Here is a 17,313-nt window from a genome sequence, read left to right as displayed (position 1 = left end):
ATCCTCAAAGTTGTTTGATCAAAACCCTTGAGGTCATCCTTGATTCCTCCCTTTCTCTCTTACACACAGTCTGTCACTAAATCCTGTGGGCTTAACCTTCAAAGTATATCCAGAATTTGGCTGCTTCTTACCATGTACGTGGCCACCACCTTGGTCCAGCCCCATCGTCACTCACATGGACCAGTGCAGTGGCCATCACCCAAGTTCCCCCAGCTCCTGCCCTCGCCCTTCACAGTCTGTCCTCCCCTCAGCAGCCATCAGAGGGCGCCTGTGAGCACCTGAGTCAGGTCCCGCCCCTCTCTGCCCACAGCCCTGTAGGCTCCACCTCCCGTGGGTAAAAGCCCCAGTTCTCCCCTTGGCCCAGAAGGCCCTGCAGGCCCTGCCCTGTCCTCTCTCTGTCCTCACCTCCTCCTTCTCTCCCCATCACTCACGCTGGCCTCATGGGCCTCCTTGTTGTTCCTCCAACACACCCAGGCATGGTACTACCCCAGGACCTTTACACTGGCTGTTTACTCTGTCTTGCATGCTGTTTCCCTAGACATCCCCATGACTCCTTTTTTTATTTTTGGCCATGCTGCGTGAATTGTGGGATCTTAGTTCCCCAACAAGGGATGGAACCCAGGCCATGGCAGTGAAAGCACCAAGTCCTAACCACTGGACCACCAGGGAATTCCCAAATCTTTTTTTTTTTTTAAACCATCTTTAAATCTTTCTTCAAGCATCATTTTCTCCCTGACGCCTTCTCTGACCACCCTACTTAAAATTTAAACTCAGCCCTGCAGTATTTCTCATCCCCCTTCCCTTCTTTGTTTTTCTCTGTAACACTTTTACTATCTACACTGCTACATATTCACTCACTTGTGTTACTTCTTCATCTCTCCCCACTGGAATATAGGGTCTATGAGAGCAGAGATCTTTGTTTGTTTCATTCACTTCTGCATCCCATGTCTAGAACTGGAGCTGGCATAAAGTAAGTGTTCAGCACATATATACATTAAGGGGGGCTTAGCACAGAGTGAGGGTACATAGTACTTGCTTAATAAATGTAAGTTCTTTTCCCTTTAAAGATGTCAGTGGACATCTTTAAAGTGTGGGTGGGGAAACGGAGGCTTAGAAAGGGGAAAGCAGCCTGTCTGATGTCACACTGCATGTCAGCAGAGCTTCCCAAATCCCAAACACAGTGTAACGGTTTAAAAGAATGTGGACAATGTATAACAGCAACTAACATAATGTTTAGGTCAATTACACTGCAAAAACAAACAAATGCATAGAAAAAGAGATCAGATTCCTCGTTACCAGAGGCAGGGAGTGGGAAGAGTGGGAATTGGATGAACGTGGTCAAAAGGTACAAACTTCCAATTATAAGATAAATAAGTATGAAGGATGTAATGTACACGTGATAAATAGAGTTAACACAGCTGTATGCTATATATGAAAGAGAGTAAATCCTGAGTTCTCAAGAAACATTTTTTTCTATTTCTTTAATTTTTAATGAGATAATTTTTAATATGAGATGATGGATATTCACTAAACTTATTGTGATAATCACTTCATTATGCGTGTAAATCAAATCATTATGTTGTACACCTTAAACTTTTACAGTGCTGTATGTCAATTATATCTCAGCAAAACTGGAAGAAAAAAAAGAGTGTGGACAAGAAAATGAATGTTAACAGGCACAATTAAATAAAATGAAGTGGTACTACTCAGTGCTGGCATGGCCGCATTAAAACTGGTAATGCTAATTCCTTGTTGGTGGCTGTGTATATTGCATACAATTTTTCCAGTGACATGACCCTGAGATAGTCATATCCTTTGACCCAGAAATCCCACTTCTGGGCATTGATCATTAATTCAAAGGAAGTAAAAATACAAAATAGTTAGCAAGGCTTGATCCCTTATCTGGGTGTGTGAAAAATCATATCTATATATGTGTATATGTATCAGTTAGCTACTGCTGCATAACAAATCACCCCCTCCCCAAACATAGCAGCTTAAAACATGAACAAGATGGTAGCTTCAATGTCTTTTTTTTCTTTTCTTTTCTTTTCTTTTTGCGGTACGTGGGCCTCTCACTCTTGTGGCCTCTCCCGTTGCGGAGCACAGGCTCCGGATGCGGAGGCTCAGCGGCCATGGCTCACGGGCCTAGCCGCTCCACAGCGTGTGGGATCTTCCTGGACCGGGGCACGAACCCGTGTACCCTGCATCGGCAGGCGGACTCTCAACCACTGCGCCACCAGGGAAGCCCTCAATGTCTTTTATAACCTAATTCTGGAAGTAATATACCATCACTTCTGCTGTATTCCCTTGGTCATACAGACCTGCCTTGGTACAATGACAGAGGAGATTACACAAGAATGTGAACACCAAGAGTCAAAGATCATAGGGGGACATCTTAGAGAATGACTCTCACAGTCCACATAGGAAAAAGTTTGATCACGTGAAGACAGGCAGAAATTGGAGTGATGGGTCTAACATCCAAGAACACCAAGGGGTGCGGGCAGCCACCAGAAGTTAGGAACAGGCACGAACAGATCCTTGCCTGGAGTCTTCAGAGGGAAAATGGCCCTGCCAACACCTTGGTTTTTGACTTCAACCCCCCATAACTGTTAGAGAATAAATTTCTGTTGTCTTTCATTTATGATAGCCAAAAGGTGGAAACAACCCCAGTGTCCATCAACGGATGAATGGATAAACAAAATACGGTCCCTCCATAAAATAGAATATTATTCAGCCTTAAAAATGAAGGAGATCCTGACACCTGCTACAACATGGAGGAAACTTGAGGACATGATGCTCAGTGAAATAAACCAGACACAAAAGGGCAAATACTGCATGATTCCAGTTCTAAGAGGTCCCTTGAGGAGTCACATCCATAGCGACAGCAGGTAGACGGTGGGGGCCAGGGGCTGGGGGAGGGGATGGGGAGTCAGTGTTTAATGGGGCAGAGTTTCAGTTTGGGGAGATGAAAAAGTCCTGCAGGTGGATGGTGGGGATGGTTGTACGACAATGTGAATATACTTAATGCCACAAAACTGTACACTTAAAATTGGTTAAAATGGTAAATCTTATGTAACGTGTATTTTACCACAATAGAAAAATATTTTTAAAATGTTTGTTGTTTTAAGCCCCTTGTTTGTGGTAACTTTTTAAGCAGCCCAAGGAAAAGGACACACTTGTGTAATTACAAAAAATACAGGACAAATTAGGAGTGCTCTTGAATGTGGACCTTCCCCCACACCCACTTTACAGATGTGGAAACTGAGGCTCACGGAGTCATTTCCTGGTCTCCCGCAACAATGTATGATGGAAGTCGGCCCATGTCCCTTCCCTGTGGGCGGTATGAGGTGGTCCCACATCCACCCACCCCCTTTCAGTAAAAAACACAATGAAAGAGCTTAGAAAACGTATTCCTTTGTTCTTTTCCTTTGAAATCACACACACAGGCAGGGAGGTGGGGAGTAGTGTAGGTGGGGGAGGTGGAAGCATTGTGGGGGGTCATCCCGTCACCCCCAAATCCAAGTTCTTCTTTTACAGTCCTTTAATGGGGTTCCCCAAGGACTTGGAAGGAATGGAGAGAGGGGTCCCCCAATAAGCCTAAGCTCAGAATCCAAATATAAAGTGCAGAATATACAGGGTGGGGGTACTGGGAATTAGGGCGGATGGAATGTCTGCTCCTCTCTGGTAGAAAAATAGACCTGGAATGAATTTGGGGGGCTGGGGAGTTTGGGGTTTGTTTTGCATCCTGGGTTTAGGGAAGCTGCTTCTGGCTTCCAACTCTGAAGTCTGGGGAGGGGCTGGCAGTGCTGGGAGATGTGTGCGGTCCCCTCAATGTGTCCCCAGCCTTGGATTGCCTCCTTGCCAGCCCCTAAGAAAGAGCGACTGGATCCTCCAAAGGGACTCAGGCTCTGGGGGTTGTTATCAGCCTAGACAGTGGGAAGGGGGTGTGAGACATGGCCCTGCTGGGAGAGTATTTGAGAGAGAAGTTTCCCTGCAGTCCAGGCTTTGCTGGGGAGGTAGGGGGTCCAGTGTCTGTGCAGGGCCTGGGAGAGGCATCTCCTCCCCTTGCGGCTGGCATGAGACGTGTCAGGACAGTGGACAAGTCCCGTGGGTTTTCAAGCTGGGAGGCCAGGACCTGGGTTTCCTGGAGGCTCCGTAGACTATGGGGTTTGTGCCATGGGGGGAGGTCTCCGGGCTCTGGTGTGTGTCTGGGACGGGGGCGCGTGGGATCCAGGACACTGATTGGCCTATTGGGAGCTAGACTGGGGGTTCTGAGCGTTCAAGATCTAGTGCTTGGGAGGACTTGGGTCAGAAACCAGGAGTTAAGGGGTTGGCACCCAGTGCCTGGAGGTGGTAGGGTCTGCCTCGTATGGATGAGGTTGTAGTACCCAGTGCCTGCAGCGAAGGGATTTGGGGTCCAACAGCTGTAGTCACCAGCACCCGCTCCGCTGCCATTGGGCTCTCGCGACTGTGGTTGGAGGAGTGAGGATCTGGTGGGTCAGGGCTTGGAAATCTGGGATCCGGTGGTGGAGGGTATAATGGTTGAGATGTGGGGATCCGGGAGTCGAAGCAGAGGGATCCAGGACCCAGTGTCGAGGTAAAGGGATTCAGGAATCCAGTGGCTGGATGGAGGGGGTCTGAGATCCAGTGGTTGGGGCCCCGGGACCTAGGCATTGCACTGTCAGGATCCGGTGCGCTGAGGTTTCTTGATATCCAGAATCCAGTGGCCAAGCTTGGAGATCCAGGACTTGAAGCATGGGGATCTAGGATCTGCCAGTGGATCTAGGATCCAGTACTGCCTGAGGACCCTGGATCTGGTGCCTGGGGCAGCTGGGGTCTGGGGGTTTAGATACATGGTATGTGCTGCTGTGGTCGGGGTATCAGGATCCATTAGCTGGGTTGCGGGGGATCCAGTGGTTACGACGTGGAGGTCCAGGACTCAGTACGTGTTGGGGGAGAGGGAAACGTGGGATCCAGGGGCTGGGATGTGGGGATTCAGGACCCAGTGGATGAAGTGTGGGGATCCTGTGGTCTGAATGCGTGGGGAGGGTGACCTGGGATCCACTGGCTGGGCCCTCGGTCTCCAGTGGCCGAGGTGTGGGGGATGTCACGATGGAGGTGAGGGATCTGGGGGAGGGGTGGGCTCTGGGTCCCTCACCTGGACGTGACCCCCAGGGCCTGCTTCATGTTCTCGTAGACCACGTAGGAGATGCTCACGGCTGGGATAACCTTCATGAAGTTGGGGGCAATGCCCCGGTAGAGGCCCCGCACGCCCTCCTGGGACAGGATGTGACGGAGCAGACCCAGCATGGACAGCTGGGGGGCTCCCTCGATGGAGGCTGGTAGGGGGTGGGGAGGCCAGGTAAGGCCAAAGGTCCCCCTCTCGCTTCCCCCTCCCCCCTCCCCCCCAGGCTGGGCCAGGTGGCAACTGCAGCAGGAGGGAGGAAGGTTAGACTAACAGTGGGACCTACCACTCAAGAGTCGGGACTTCTACTGGCCTTGGAATTGGCTGCTCATCTCTTCACCCCAATCTGGAGGCCCCAAGTTTGGGGATGACTAGAAACAGAGCAGCTATGTGTGGAGGGGGAGGTGGAAGAGGGCACAGAAATTTCCTCTTCCTGGAACTCAATTCCTTCTCCCTTTTCCCAGCTAACTCTTACTCAACCTTCCAACCTCCATTCCAAACCAGCTCTTCAGGGGAGCCCTCCTTGGCACCCCAGTCTAAGTCCAGCTTTTCCTTCTCCCCTTTATTCAACCCTAAATCCATACTTCATTGTGGAATGCTTTATTCACCATCTTCCTTCCTCTCCAGCTTGGGAGCTCTTTGAGGGTGGAGGACCACATCTGTCTTATGCACGGATGACCCCCGGCAAAAACGACAAAACACAAATGCTAAAATCCCCGAGGAAATTCTCAAAAAAGATTCAGGGATAGTAGCGGGAAAAGAAGAGAAAAAAGAACCTCAAAAGAGCAATACAGAGAAATACAGTAAAACAATCGTAGCCTGGCCCTGCTCCTCCTTTTGACCTCACTATATCCCAGCCTTGCAAATTAGAACCCAAGTTACCAGCCCGGAAAGCTGCCTCCCAGCTGAGATGGCTAGGATGCTCTTCCGGCACTGGCTGTATCTGTTCTCCTACTTAGGGTAAAGGGCTCCCATCCCAATGTCACAAAAGGGTAAACTGAGGCCCAGAGAAAAGTAGGGACTTTAGTCAAGGCCATCAAAATCCAGGAGGACCCCAGCCCAGGACCCTGCCTTCTCACGGGAAGGAGCTGGGGATGGGAAGGTGGACCCAAGTCGCGAGACCTTCCCTACCTCCTCCTCCCACCCAGGCCTCACCTTGGGCCTGCATGCGGGTCCGGACCAGGGCCAGGGGGTAACTGGCTATCTGGCCACACGTGCTGGAAATGGTGCCGCAGGCCAGGAGCACGAGGATGCCCGGGTCGGCCGAGTCGTGGCTATGCTGCTGGAGCCACCGGTTCTTCAGGGTCTGGCAGGGGTGGAAAAGGGAGGAGGGTGGGTTGGAGGTGGGTGACACCAGGACCCTGGCTTCAGCGGTCCTGCTGGCTGGCTTCTGTATCCCGTGGTGGCTGGTGTTAGCCAAGCATTTTACCTGCATGCTCTCACTCAAACCTCACCTAAACCCTGTCTGGTATGTGGAATAACAGCCCCCCCTACCGTTCCTGCTTTAATCCCTGGAATCTGTGAAGATGGTCCCTTCCGTGGCAAAAGGGACTTTGCAGATGGGATTAAGGATCTGGAGATGGTAGATTATCCCAGGATATCCAGGGGGGTCCAATGTCATCACAAGTCTCCTTGTAAGAGTCAGAGAAGGAGATGTGATGACAGAAACAGAGATCAGAGAGAGACAGAGAGAGAGATCTCGGGGAGGGGGGATGGAGATGCTATGCTGTTGGCCTTGAAGATGGAGAAGGGGCCATTAGCCAAGGAACATGGGCACTGCTAGAAACTGGAAAATGTAAGGAAACAGATTCTCCCATAGATCCTCCAAAAGGAAAGCAACCTGCTGACACCTTGATTTTAGCCCAGTAAGACGCATTTTGGATTTCTGACCTTCGTAACTGTGAGATAATAAGTTTGTGATGTTTTAAACCACAGTTTGTGCTCATTTGTTACAGGAGCCATCGGAAACTCATACAGTCTCCAAGGTGGCCACCCTGCCCCTTATCCCTTACCACTTCAGCTCAAACCTGCCGACTCCAATGGCCAAGCACCCATGGCTCAGCCTGAGGATTTTATCTGGTCCCAGGCAAGGCTGCTCTGAGCACATAGGAACAGGTGGGCAGTGCTGGGAAATTAGCACCCCCAGAAGCAACCTTCAAAGGATGACTGACTTGGTGTATCAATACCCCAGCTCCCTTGCCTCTCTGATGGGGGCATGTTCTACACTTTCTCCCGGAGGTCCCCACCAGGATTGAGCTCCACCTGTCTGCTGTGGTATCTTCCTTGATAATGCACTGTTATGGGTTTAAATGAATCCCCCACCAAAAAAAAAAAAAAAAAAAGATGGGTTGGGGTCTTAACCTTAGAATATGACCTTATTTGGAAATAGGGTCTTTGCAGACATAATGAATTAAGATGAGGTCATACTGGAGTAGGGTGGGCCCTTAACCCAATATGATTGGGGTCCATAGAAAAAGAGGAGAAGAAGAAAAAGGACCCATAGGGGAGAAGACAGTCACGGCAACAGAGGCAGAGACTGGAGTGATGCGTCCACAAGCCAAGGAATGCCAAGGACTGCTGGCAAAGGCCAGAAGCTGGGAAGAGGCAAGGAAGGATACCCCCTACAGATTTCAGAGGAAGCATGGCCCTGTTGACACCTTGATTTTGGACTTCTAACCTCCAGAACTGTGATAAATTTCTGTTGTTTTAAGTCACCCAGCTTGTGGCACTTTGTGAGGGCAGCCCTAGGAAACTAATACTAAAGCATGATACTTTTTGGTTGCCTTCCCTTCCCTGTCTTACTACTTCCCCCCAAAACCACTTGCCGCCCCATCCCTGCTTCTGGAAGACCTCCAACTAAGACAAGTACCACTACAATCCCCATTTTATTGATGAGAAACTGAGGCTCAACAGAAGTTACTTGCCCAAGGCTACAAGATAAAGGTGACAATCAACATTCAGAGCCACCCCCAAGTCCAGAGCTGTGCCCTTGGCCAATCCCTTCTGAAGCCTTCTGTGAGGCCTCTGTAAATCCAGGGTCTTCTTTTTGGCCTTGGGACTGGAATTGCTCATAGGTTTCATTTCCTAAGTCAATTCCAGTGCATTGGTAATGGCTGCCTGGAACTGTGTTGAGAGGGACTCAGTGCTGTGATGGATTGGTGATGTCTGGCCTGGGCATGGAAGGGGCAAATGAGAATCGTTTACCATTACTGCCTTTGCAATTTTAATAGCCGCCTTTTGGGGCTGGAGCTGCATTTGCCAAATAGGTGTTTTTAAGAGTAGTTCTGTTAAAAAGAGGTTCTGATGACTGGAAAAGTATGGCTAACACTGGGCTTAAAAAAAAAGGGTAAATTACTTTTCTGCAGGACTTCTCAGAGCCTTTAAGGGGCTAATTTAGATCTTGAAATGCCAAGAGGGCACAGGGCTTTTCAAACTTCTTAGACCTCTGAAATCCCTTTTGGGGTGAAGAATGAATGAACTAAGGCTGCAGAATAAGGTCTTATTTCTGCTCATGACTCTGAATGGCTCCCTATCACATTTAGGAGAAACCCAAACTCATGATCAATTGAGTCCTTGCTGACTCTTCAGCTCCCTCCAGCCACTCAAGACTTCCACTCCTCAACAACGAAACAACCTCATCAAAAAATGGGCAGAAGACCTAAACAGACATTTCTCCAAAGAAGACATTTAAGATGGTCCAAAGGCATGTAAAAAGATGCTCAGTGTCTCTAATTATTAGAGAAATGTAAATCAAAACTGTAATGAGGTATCACCTCACACTGGTCAGGATGGCCATCATTAAAAAGTCTACAAATAATAAACGCTGGAGAGGGTGTGGAGAAAAGGGAATCCCCTTACACTGTTGGTGGGAATGTAAATTGGTGCAGCCACTATGGAAAACAGTATGGACGTTCCTTAAAAAACTAAAAATAGAGCTGCCATATGATCCAGCAATCCCATTCCTGGGCATATATCTGGAGAAAACTATGATTCGAAAAGATACATGCACCCTTATGTTCATAGCAGCACTATTTACAATAGACAAGACATGGAAACAACCTAAATGTTCATTGCCAGATGACTGGATATGTGGTACATATATACAGTGGAATATTACTCAGCCATAAAAAAGCACGAAACATTGCCACTTGCAGCAATATGGATGCAACTAGAATTATCATACTAAGTGAAGTAAGTCAGAGAAAGACAAATACCGTAAAATAGCACTTATCTGTGGACTCTAAAAGATGGTACAAATGAACTTATCTACAAAACAGAAACAGACTCACAGACATAGAGAACAGACTTACGGTTACCAAAGGGGAAAGGTCGGGGTGGGGAGGGATAAATTGGGAGTTTGGGATCAGCTGATATATACCACTATATATAAGATAGATAAACAACAAGGTCCTACTGTATAGCACAGGAACTATACTCAATGTCTTGTCATTAACCATAATGAAAAAAAAAAGAAAAGACTTCCACTCCTCCCATAGGCCATTTTCATTCCTGCTTCTGGACCTTGGCATTGGCTGTGCCCTCGTTCACACTCCCTCCTGATATATATTCAACTCATCACTCCAACACCACCTCTCGGAGACACCCCTAGACACGCCCCCCTCCTGCCCATGGCTACTTTTGATTGCACGTCTTGTTTATTATCTTCTGAGAACACTTCAGGGTCTGCAATTACTTACTTGCTGGTTGACTTGACTTCTTTGTTCGTTGGAGGGGTGTCCCGGGAGGACAAGGATTATGTTGTGCTCCCTGAACGCAGCAGCCAGCACAGTACCCAGAACACAGTTGCTAAGTGAACGGGTGAATGAGTGAACGCATGAATAAATGAACGAATGAAAGAGTGAAGCCTTGTCTCACTTGGCTCCGTAGACACTGGGTGCTGGTAGGGCAGGTACGGATGGCAGGTACCGGGGATCTTAGATCGGGACCAGCTACGTCATTTGCGGGGTCCAGTGCGAAATAAAAATATGTGAGGTCCCTTGTTCAAAGAGTAGTAAGAATTTCAAGAGGGTGACAGCAAAGCATTCAACCAAGCGTGGAGCCTTTCTGAGCTGGTGACTACAGGTCGCCTACCCATGAAGCTGGGCTGGATACAACGATGGGGGGTGGGGGGATGCCTGGGAACTTCTGAGGCTGTGCTAATTGGGAGAACCTGGTGATCCCACCAGGAGAAGGGAAAGGCAATGGATGAGGTCCTTGGAAGAGAAACAGCAAAAACTCCCAGCTCCTGCTTCTCCTGATAAAGGCCCCGAGATGCTGGTCGTGGGGTAGGGATTTTATGGTGGCGGCAATGACTGAAATGGCCTTGAAGAAGATACTGGCCTGGAGATGGAGGCGCGTCTGACCCACGTTTGGGGGGGGATGGGCATCTTTGCAGCTCATCTTCGCCTGCTCCCACGTTTCTGTGAGCTAGAGTGGTCTCCGACTTTCACATGTCCTGAGACCCGGGAAGGCCAAAGTACAGGTGGAAGGTTCTTGCGGTGGGAAGCGCAAGAGTGGCGGGGCAGGTGGGGAGGTCCAATGCCTAAAGGAGTTCCCCGGAATCCCAAGGCCCACAGTGCTTTGCTTCTCCACCCCTAGCTATGGAGGTCAACTGAGCCAGCCCCACAGGAAGGGCAGATCCCAGAGAAGGGAGGACCACAGACCTCGTAGACGGCCAGGTCAATGCCTGCGTAGGGGATGATGCCCAGCACGTTGGGCAGGTAGCCGCGGTAGAAGGCTCGGGGCCCTTCTCGCTCCAGGATCCGCCACGCACAGTCCAGCAGCCCCTTATACTGGCCCGTCCGGCGAAGGGTCAGCCGTGTCTTCAGTACCTGGGGAGAAGCCGGTTATCCCTGGAAAAGCTGCCTTCGGAATCACTACATCCAGGAATGAAGACACTTCGAAATTGTACCTCCTAGATGGAGATACCCTGAGAATAACTGAATTAAAAGAACCACTTGTGGGACTTCCCTGGTGGTCCAGTAGCTGGGACCCTGCACTTCCCTTGCAGGGGGCATGGGTTCGATCACTGGTCGGGGAATTAAGATCCTGCATGCTGCTTGGTGTGGCCAAAAAAATAAATTAAAATATAAATAAATAGAAGAACCACTTGCTCTAGAACCTTCTTCTACCCCCAAACTCTATACCTACAAACTGGTTACGCCTATCAGACTTGCACGTGGCACCCACTGTTGTCTCCCAATATCTTGTGACTTTCTCCCTTATCAACAGAAACGGCTCTTTTCAGCAAGAATACAGCCTCTAGAAATAAAGACTACGTTTCTCAGTCTCCCTAGGCGTGTAGCCATGCGACTGAGTCCTAGCTGACGAAACAGATGGTGAAGAGGTATGCACGGCTGTCAGAAAGCATCCTTAAAGGCAGGGAGGTGTTCCTTCCTCTGTTCCTCCTTCTTAGCTGGAGTGTGGATGCTGTGACTGGAGCACAAGCAGTCATTTTAGTCCATGAGGTGGGTGCCACAGGCTGAGGTGGTGGAACAAGAGAGAGGGAAGGAACCTGGATCTCTAACACTCTGAAGCCACCAGACCGTCCCTGAACTGCTCACCTCCGGACTTCATTTATGTGCTTTGAGTTTTCTGTCACTCAGAATCCTAAGTGACGCCGGGCACAATCTGAAACTTGAAATGACTTCTCCAAAAGTGGTTCCACCTAGAAAGGATTCCCTTGGGGACAAGCATCCTGGAAACCAGTATCCTTAGATGAGTCATATCCATAAAGGGCTGCACCCCACAACTGTTATTTAAACAGCTAAACCAACACTACTGTGATACCCAGACCAGCTACACATGAAAGAGCATTGCTCTGATGAGCTACAGTCTGAATCAAGATGAAGCAAAGTTATAATCCCAACGCTTATCCCACCTTGGAGTGAAAGGGTTATTGCAGGCCCGCCCCCAGCCCTGCAATGGAGCCTCTGCTAGGGCCCCTCCTTCTCACCTCCATGGGGTAAATGATGGTTTGGGCTGTGGCACCAGCCAGGGAGCCAGCCACAAAGCGCTCCTGCACATGCAGTGTCTCCTGCTGCCCCCAGATGGCCCGCTTGATCTGAGAGGGAGACACAGAGGTGGCGGGACCTCAGGGGTTGGGCCTTCCGTGCGCTTGGACCTTCCCTCTGCTGTCCTCCTCCTGGGCGCATCCCGAAGGGGAGCAGATGCCCACTCCTGGGGACCTGCAGACATCCCCCACCCCCAGGCCAATCCTGCAAAGCCTCCTGTCTGTAGCCCACGCCTCCCCCTGCCTGCCCCCACCTGCTCGTAGGCCATGAACTTGATTGCCGACTCAGGTGCAATCTTGAGCACGTTAATCCCATTGCCGCGCCACAGGGAGCGCACGCCCCCCTCTTGGATCATGCTCCGTAGGCCTCCCAGGATGTTCAGTCGGTTGGTCTTGGAGGCGTGGACCTGGGTGGGAAGACCAGGTGGCTCTGGGGACCCCTCCAGGGGTCCAGGCCTAGGGAAGGGGGTGGGTCTCTCCAGGGCCCCTCACCTGCATGAAGACCTTGAGGCGGTCCAGGGGGGCTGTGCCCGTCCGGGACACGGCACCCGCCATCGCTCCCGCCATCAGCTGTTTCCACCACGTGCCAGTCAGCTTCTCCTGCTCCGAGAACTCATCCGGGACAGTCAGGCACTCGCCAATGTCCAGGACCTGGGGATGCAGAGGCTGGGGGTGTCATGCCCCAGTGGGGCTGGGGGGATGCAACTCTGCCCTAAACTGGGGCGTCTCCCCCATGAATCCCAGGGTACCCAGCAATGAATCCCAGTCCACCAGTGAATCTCACTTGGAGAGCCCAAGAGATCTCTCTTGGACCCCTACCAGACCCAGCCCCGCAGTCTCCACAAAAGATAATAACATCCTTCCTGGGGATCTCCACCAAATCCCGTCAAAGCATCCTATTCAAGTCTCTACCCCACAGGGGACTTCCCTGGTGGTCCAGTGGTTAAGACTCCACGCTTCCACTGCAGGGGGCATGGGTTCGATCCCTGGTTGGGGAACTAAGATCCCACATGCCACGTGGTGTGGCCAAAAATAAATAAATAAAAGAGAATATCTAAGAATATATATATTATGGGAATTCCCTGGCGGTCCAGTGGCGAGGGCTCTGCGCTTCCACTGCAGGGGGCACGGGTTCGATCCCTGATCAGGGAACTAAGATCCTGCATGCCGTGCAGCACGGCCAACAAAACAAAACAAAACAACAAAAAAACCCCAAACAACAACGACAAAACAAACAAGCCCCTGCCCCATAAAGATCCCTCCAGAGCCAATCAGATCCCTCCAAAGGATCGCACCCAAGGGTCTCCCACGTAAGAATTCCAGAAGATACCTCCAGGGCCACACAAGGTCCTACCAGGGACTCCCTATATATGGAGCCCAGCAGATCCCTCCTGGGGGTCTCTCCAGATCCCCAGGGGTCTCCCCCACAGAGATCATCCCCCCTCTAGCATCCATCACCTGCAGACTTCTTAACCAAGCCCCTCATGGGTCCCCCAGGGTGGGAATCTCTGGATCTCCCGAGAGGATCTCAGCAGATCGCATGGATGGACCCCTCCAGATGCCATCAGATCCTACCAGATGCACCACTCAAGGATTCCCACCCTGGAAATGGCAATCCAGAGCACTTCCTCCCTCCCAAGTTCCAGTAGATCCCGTGAGACCCTCTGAAGACAGTGGCTTCCTAACTTGTCTTTTCAGCAGCAGAATCCTTTATTGAGGGGAATAGAAACCAGCAGAAAGAGAGCCATGTGGTTGAGGGTGGGAGACCAGATGCCCCATCTGGTGAGCCCTTTCTTCCCTGAACCCCCGGAGGCCCCACAGTAAGTCTGAAGGGTCCCCATCAGCTGGCAGACACCTCCCCAAATGGGTCCCGGGAGCCCCAGATGGAGGAAGAGGAGAGCAGAGCCTCATCCCTCGGCTGCTCCCAGTGGCTCCTCCTTCTAGAGTCCTGAGCCAGCCCCTCCCCCCATGCCCTGGGGAAGAGGGCCCGACCACCCGGCTGGGACAGCCGCCCCCCACCTCACCGTGGAATGCTTCCAGAAATACAGCACATCTTCCACATTCTCCAGCGAGTGCAACAGGAAGTGGTCACGCCATTCCTGCCAGTCAATGGTCATGGTGTCATCACGGTCCATGCTGCGGGGGGAGGGGTACAGGTGGGACAGAATCAGTGCCTGGGTCCAGGGGTGAGTTGAGTGAGGTTCTTGTGGATTTGGGGGGTAGACTGAGCTCCTTGGCACTGGGAGCTCCCCATTTTACAGAGGGGGAAACTGCGGTTCAGAGAGGGGAAGCAACTGGGCCAAGATCTCAGCTCCACTGCCTTGGGATTGGGTCTGAGGCTCAGAGGCTCAAGGTGGCTGAGGGGTCTTGGGGACCTGAGTTACCTGAGATTCTGGACATCCCGCTACTCACCTGTGCAGGATTTTCTCTGCCTGCTCCAGCGAGATGGAAATGCCCAGAGCTCGGAAACTCTGCTGGATCTCAGAGACGTCGATATGACCTGGGGAGGGGGCCCAAGGTGGGGAAGTGTGTGTGTAGGGACCCCAAGATGGAGGACCAGGACAGCTTGGAATGGGGATACTGAAGAAGACCAGCGGATCCAGGAACCCAAGGTGAGGTTTGTGGCAGGGTTGGGGGGGGGGTCCTTGACCCACTGGGATCAGAGGGGTAGAACTGGGCCATATTAGAGGGGGTCTTCTGTTCGATGAATGAATGAAGGATTGAGTCCAGGGATAATTATGGGGGTCCCTATGCCACAGGGGGTTGAGAGGCAATACTGGACACCCAGAAAAAGCGATGGGGGTGTCTCTTGTCTCATAGGGAATCCAGGAGCAATATGGGGGGATCTTTGTCCCACAGAAAAATAAGACTAATAAATAATAGTGTCCCACCCCAGAAGGAAAAGGAGGTGGGATAGGCTGGCTGGGCCCCGAACCACCTAGCTGGGGGTGAGGAGAGCTCCCAAAATAGCCTGTGAGTCATCAGGGAGAAGCGGCTCTCCCTCCTCCTCCTAGCACTGCCAGTTCTAACCCCGTTGGCATCTCCAGGGCCCCCACAGCCCCATCCCTGGGCCTTACCATCCTGATTCCGGTCCAGACTGTGGAACAGAAGTAGCAGGCGCTGTTCCCGCTCCTGCAGATAGAGGATAAACTCCTCCAGGTCAAGGCCGCCATCTGAGTCAGCATCACCCTCAGGGGAGATGCCCTGGCAGGGGGGAAGGGACAGAAGGAGTTCTGGGAAGCTGCTCCCCCAATCTGGAGGAGGCAAGACAAGCTTATGCCCTAGGAACCCAGGTCCCCCTCCCCCAGCCCTGCACCTAGAGGACCAGGGCGGGGAAGTCACCCCTTCCCTTGATCATCTCTTTCCTCAATAAGATACCCAAGGCCAAGGTAGGTCTGTGAGGTGGACAGTGGTTGTCCAGTTTTCCTGGTGAGCAAAACGAGGCTCTCCAAGGTCAAGTCACTTGTTCAAGGTTACAGAGCTGAGAAGTGAGTAGGTGGACTTGGGCTCTTGTCTCTGAAAGCCTGTCCTTCCAGGTGTCTCTTATATGAGCTTGTCCACATGGCAGTTTCAAGAGCTCTCCTTGGAGACAGCACTGGGCAATGTGGGGCAATGACATCCACACTGAACATCTGCAGGGCCTCTGTTTTCCCATCTGTAAAGTGGGAGGTTGACTGGAGGTCTCAGGGTGCTATGGAGACAGTCCAGTGGCATCTGGGCCTCCAGGTGTGGGGGACACATGCACAGGCTTGGGGTCAAGTTCCTGCTTTGATAGGTGCATCCCCAGCTGAGGGTGGCCTCGGATAGGATTGGGTCCTTGGCTGGGACAGCCTGGGGCATAGAGCCAAGCCCAGGAAAGGACAGGGAAGGGAATGTAAACACAGAGGCTGGGGAGGGTGTGTCTCCTGGAGGTGGGTGCAGGCCTTGTGTCTCGGGTTGTGCAAAGAGTTCAGAGAAGGGTGTGTCCCGGGCAGTGGGCAGGAAAGCGCACGCGGCCCCATTCCCAGGCAGACATCCCTCACCCCGAGGGAGGAGGGGGACGGGTTTGGCAGCCGAAACTGCAGGCCTGGGGCCTCGGTGGTCCTGTCTTGAGCGAGCCCGTTAGGCCCAGACACGGGCGGTCAGGGGGAAGGGGACAAGGACGCCCAAGCTAGGAACGGGTCCTGGTGTCCAGCCACAGGCAGTCCCGGGCTGCTCCCGGCGCTCCATTCAGAGGCTCGGGTTACCCTGCGCGGGCTGGGATCCAGCGCCACGAGCCAGGAGGGGGTCCCTGCAAGGGTACCTGTTGTGCTCCGCGGTCCGGGCTGCCCCCGCCCATACGGGCCAGTCCCTGGCGCAACTCGTGGACGTCCAGGCGACCATCCTTGTTAGTGTCCAGCTCCTCGAAGAGGCGACCCCAGCGCTCACGCCGCTCCGCATCGCCCGGGCCCCCCCGCATGGCGCCCGCCCTGGGGGGAGGGGAGGCCCGGTAGCGGCGGCCTCAGCGGGGGCTTGACGGCTCCCCCTCCCCCCAGGGGCCCCGGAGGGCCAGCTCCGTGGCCACTGCCACCGCAGCCTCCGCGCTGTCTGCCCGGCTCTGGCACTTGTAGGAGGCGGTGACTGCTAGCCGTCGCCGCCCGCGCCAGAACTTGCGTCTCCTCCGCACTGGAGGGGAGGGGGATGGGGGCGGAGCTGGGGGGGGCGTGTCAGGGATGCTCTCTTATTAGCACAATCTAGGGAGCAACCACGTTCATTCTCGGAAGGGGGGTTCGAGAGATCAATGATCTCAGGTCTGGTTTCAGAGTTCCGTTTCTGCGTGCCTCAGTTTACCCTCTGCCCAAGGGGACGAGGTAGGGAGATGTCAGGGATTGGGTTACATAATCCCTTTCCACTTGACCTCCCTCCTCTACTAATCCTCCTCAGGAACTAAAGTTCTCGGTTTCCCTAGACGTACTCAGAACCAACTCTGTGCCATCTAGCCCTGCAACAGCCCGCCCGCTCATTTCACATTGCCTAAGGGGCCACAGAAGCAGAAAACCAAGCCGCCTTGCTCTCCCTCCGTGTTTTCTTCCTGCCCGCGCGCCTCCTTTCTCGGTCCCACTCAGACTGGGAAACAGAAGATCAACGCGTGGCGCGG

General features: G+C 52.3%; 1 protein-coding gene across 4 annotated transcripts; it reads right to left on the bottom strand.

The window, feature by feature from the left end:
- Nucleotides 1-3,398: 3,398 nt before the first annotated feature.
- SLC25A23 (solute carrier family 25 member 23) lies at nucleotides 3,399-16,808 on the bottom strand. Of its 4 annotated transcripts, XM_030879444.2 has the most exons (12): nucleotides 16,480-16,808; nucleotides 15,275-15,401; nucleotides 14,610-14,697; nucleotides 14,222-14,333; nucleotides 12,690-12,848; nucleotides 12,452-12,604; nucleotides 12,141-12,248; nucleotides 10,849-11,016; nucleotides 10,526-10,612; nucleotides 6,341-6,491; nucleotides 5,159-5,339; nucleotides 3,399-4,837 (listed from the first exon to the last, which is right to left on the bottom strand). In XM_030879444.2, the coding sequence occupies exons 1-12, from the start codon at nucleotides 16,633-16,635 to the stop codon at nucleotides 4,783-4,785; spliced, it is 1,545 nt and encodes a 514-aa protein (XP_030735304.1). In that variant the 5' UTR covers nucleotides 16,636-16,808; the 3' UTR covers nucleotides 3,399-4,782. The 4 variants fall into 4 exon arrangements, 3 of the variants coding, with proteins under 3 accessions (XP_030735304.1, XP_030735307.1, XP_060153245.1); XM_030879447.2 differs by lacking the exon at nucleotides 10,526-10,612 and having other exon boundaries at nucleotides 16,480-16,804; XR_009563562.1 differs by lacking the exons at nucleotides 3,399-4,837; nucleotides 10,526-10,612 and adding an exon at nucleotides 5,472-5,556 and having other exon boundaries at nucleotides 5,202-5,339; nucleotides 16,480-16,803.
- Between the last annotated feature and the right edge of the window lie 505 nt (nucleotides 16,809-17,313).

This window comes from Globicephala melas, chromosome 3, assembly GCF_963455315.2.
Source record: "Globicephala melas chromosome 3, mGloMel1.2, whole genome shotgun sequence".
Taxonomy (NCBI): Eukaryota; Metazoa; Chordata; class Mammalia; order Artiodactyla; family Delphinidae; genus Globicephala; species Globicephala melas.
Note: the sequence above shows the minus strand (reverse complement) of the source record. Positions and strands in the feature narration are given on the sequence as shown.

Excerpts from the sequence above, each read along its gene's own strand:
- SLC25A23 (XM_030879444.2), bottom strand. The coding sequence starts at position 16,635 with ATGCGGGGGGGCCCGGGCGATGCGGAGCGGCGTGAGCGCTGGGGTCGC. Across the intron at positions 14,334-14,609 it reads GCAGAGAAAATCCTGCACAG|CATGGACCGTGATGACACCA; the intron begins GTGAGTAGCGGG and ends CTCCCCCCGCAG. Across the intron at positions 5,340-6,340 it reads GACCCGCATGCAGGCCCAAG|CCTCCATCGAGGGAGCCCCC; the intron begins GTGAGGCCTGGG and ends ACCCCCTACCAG.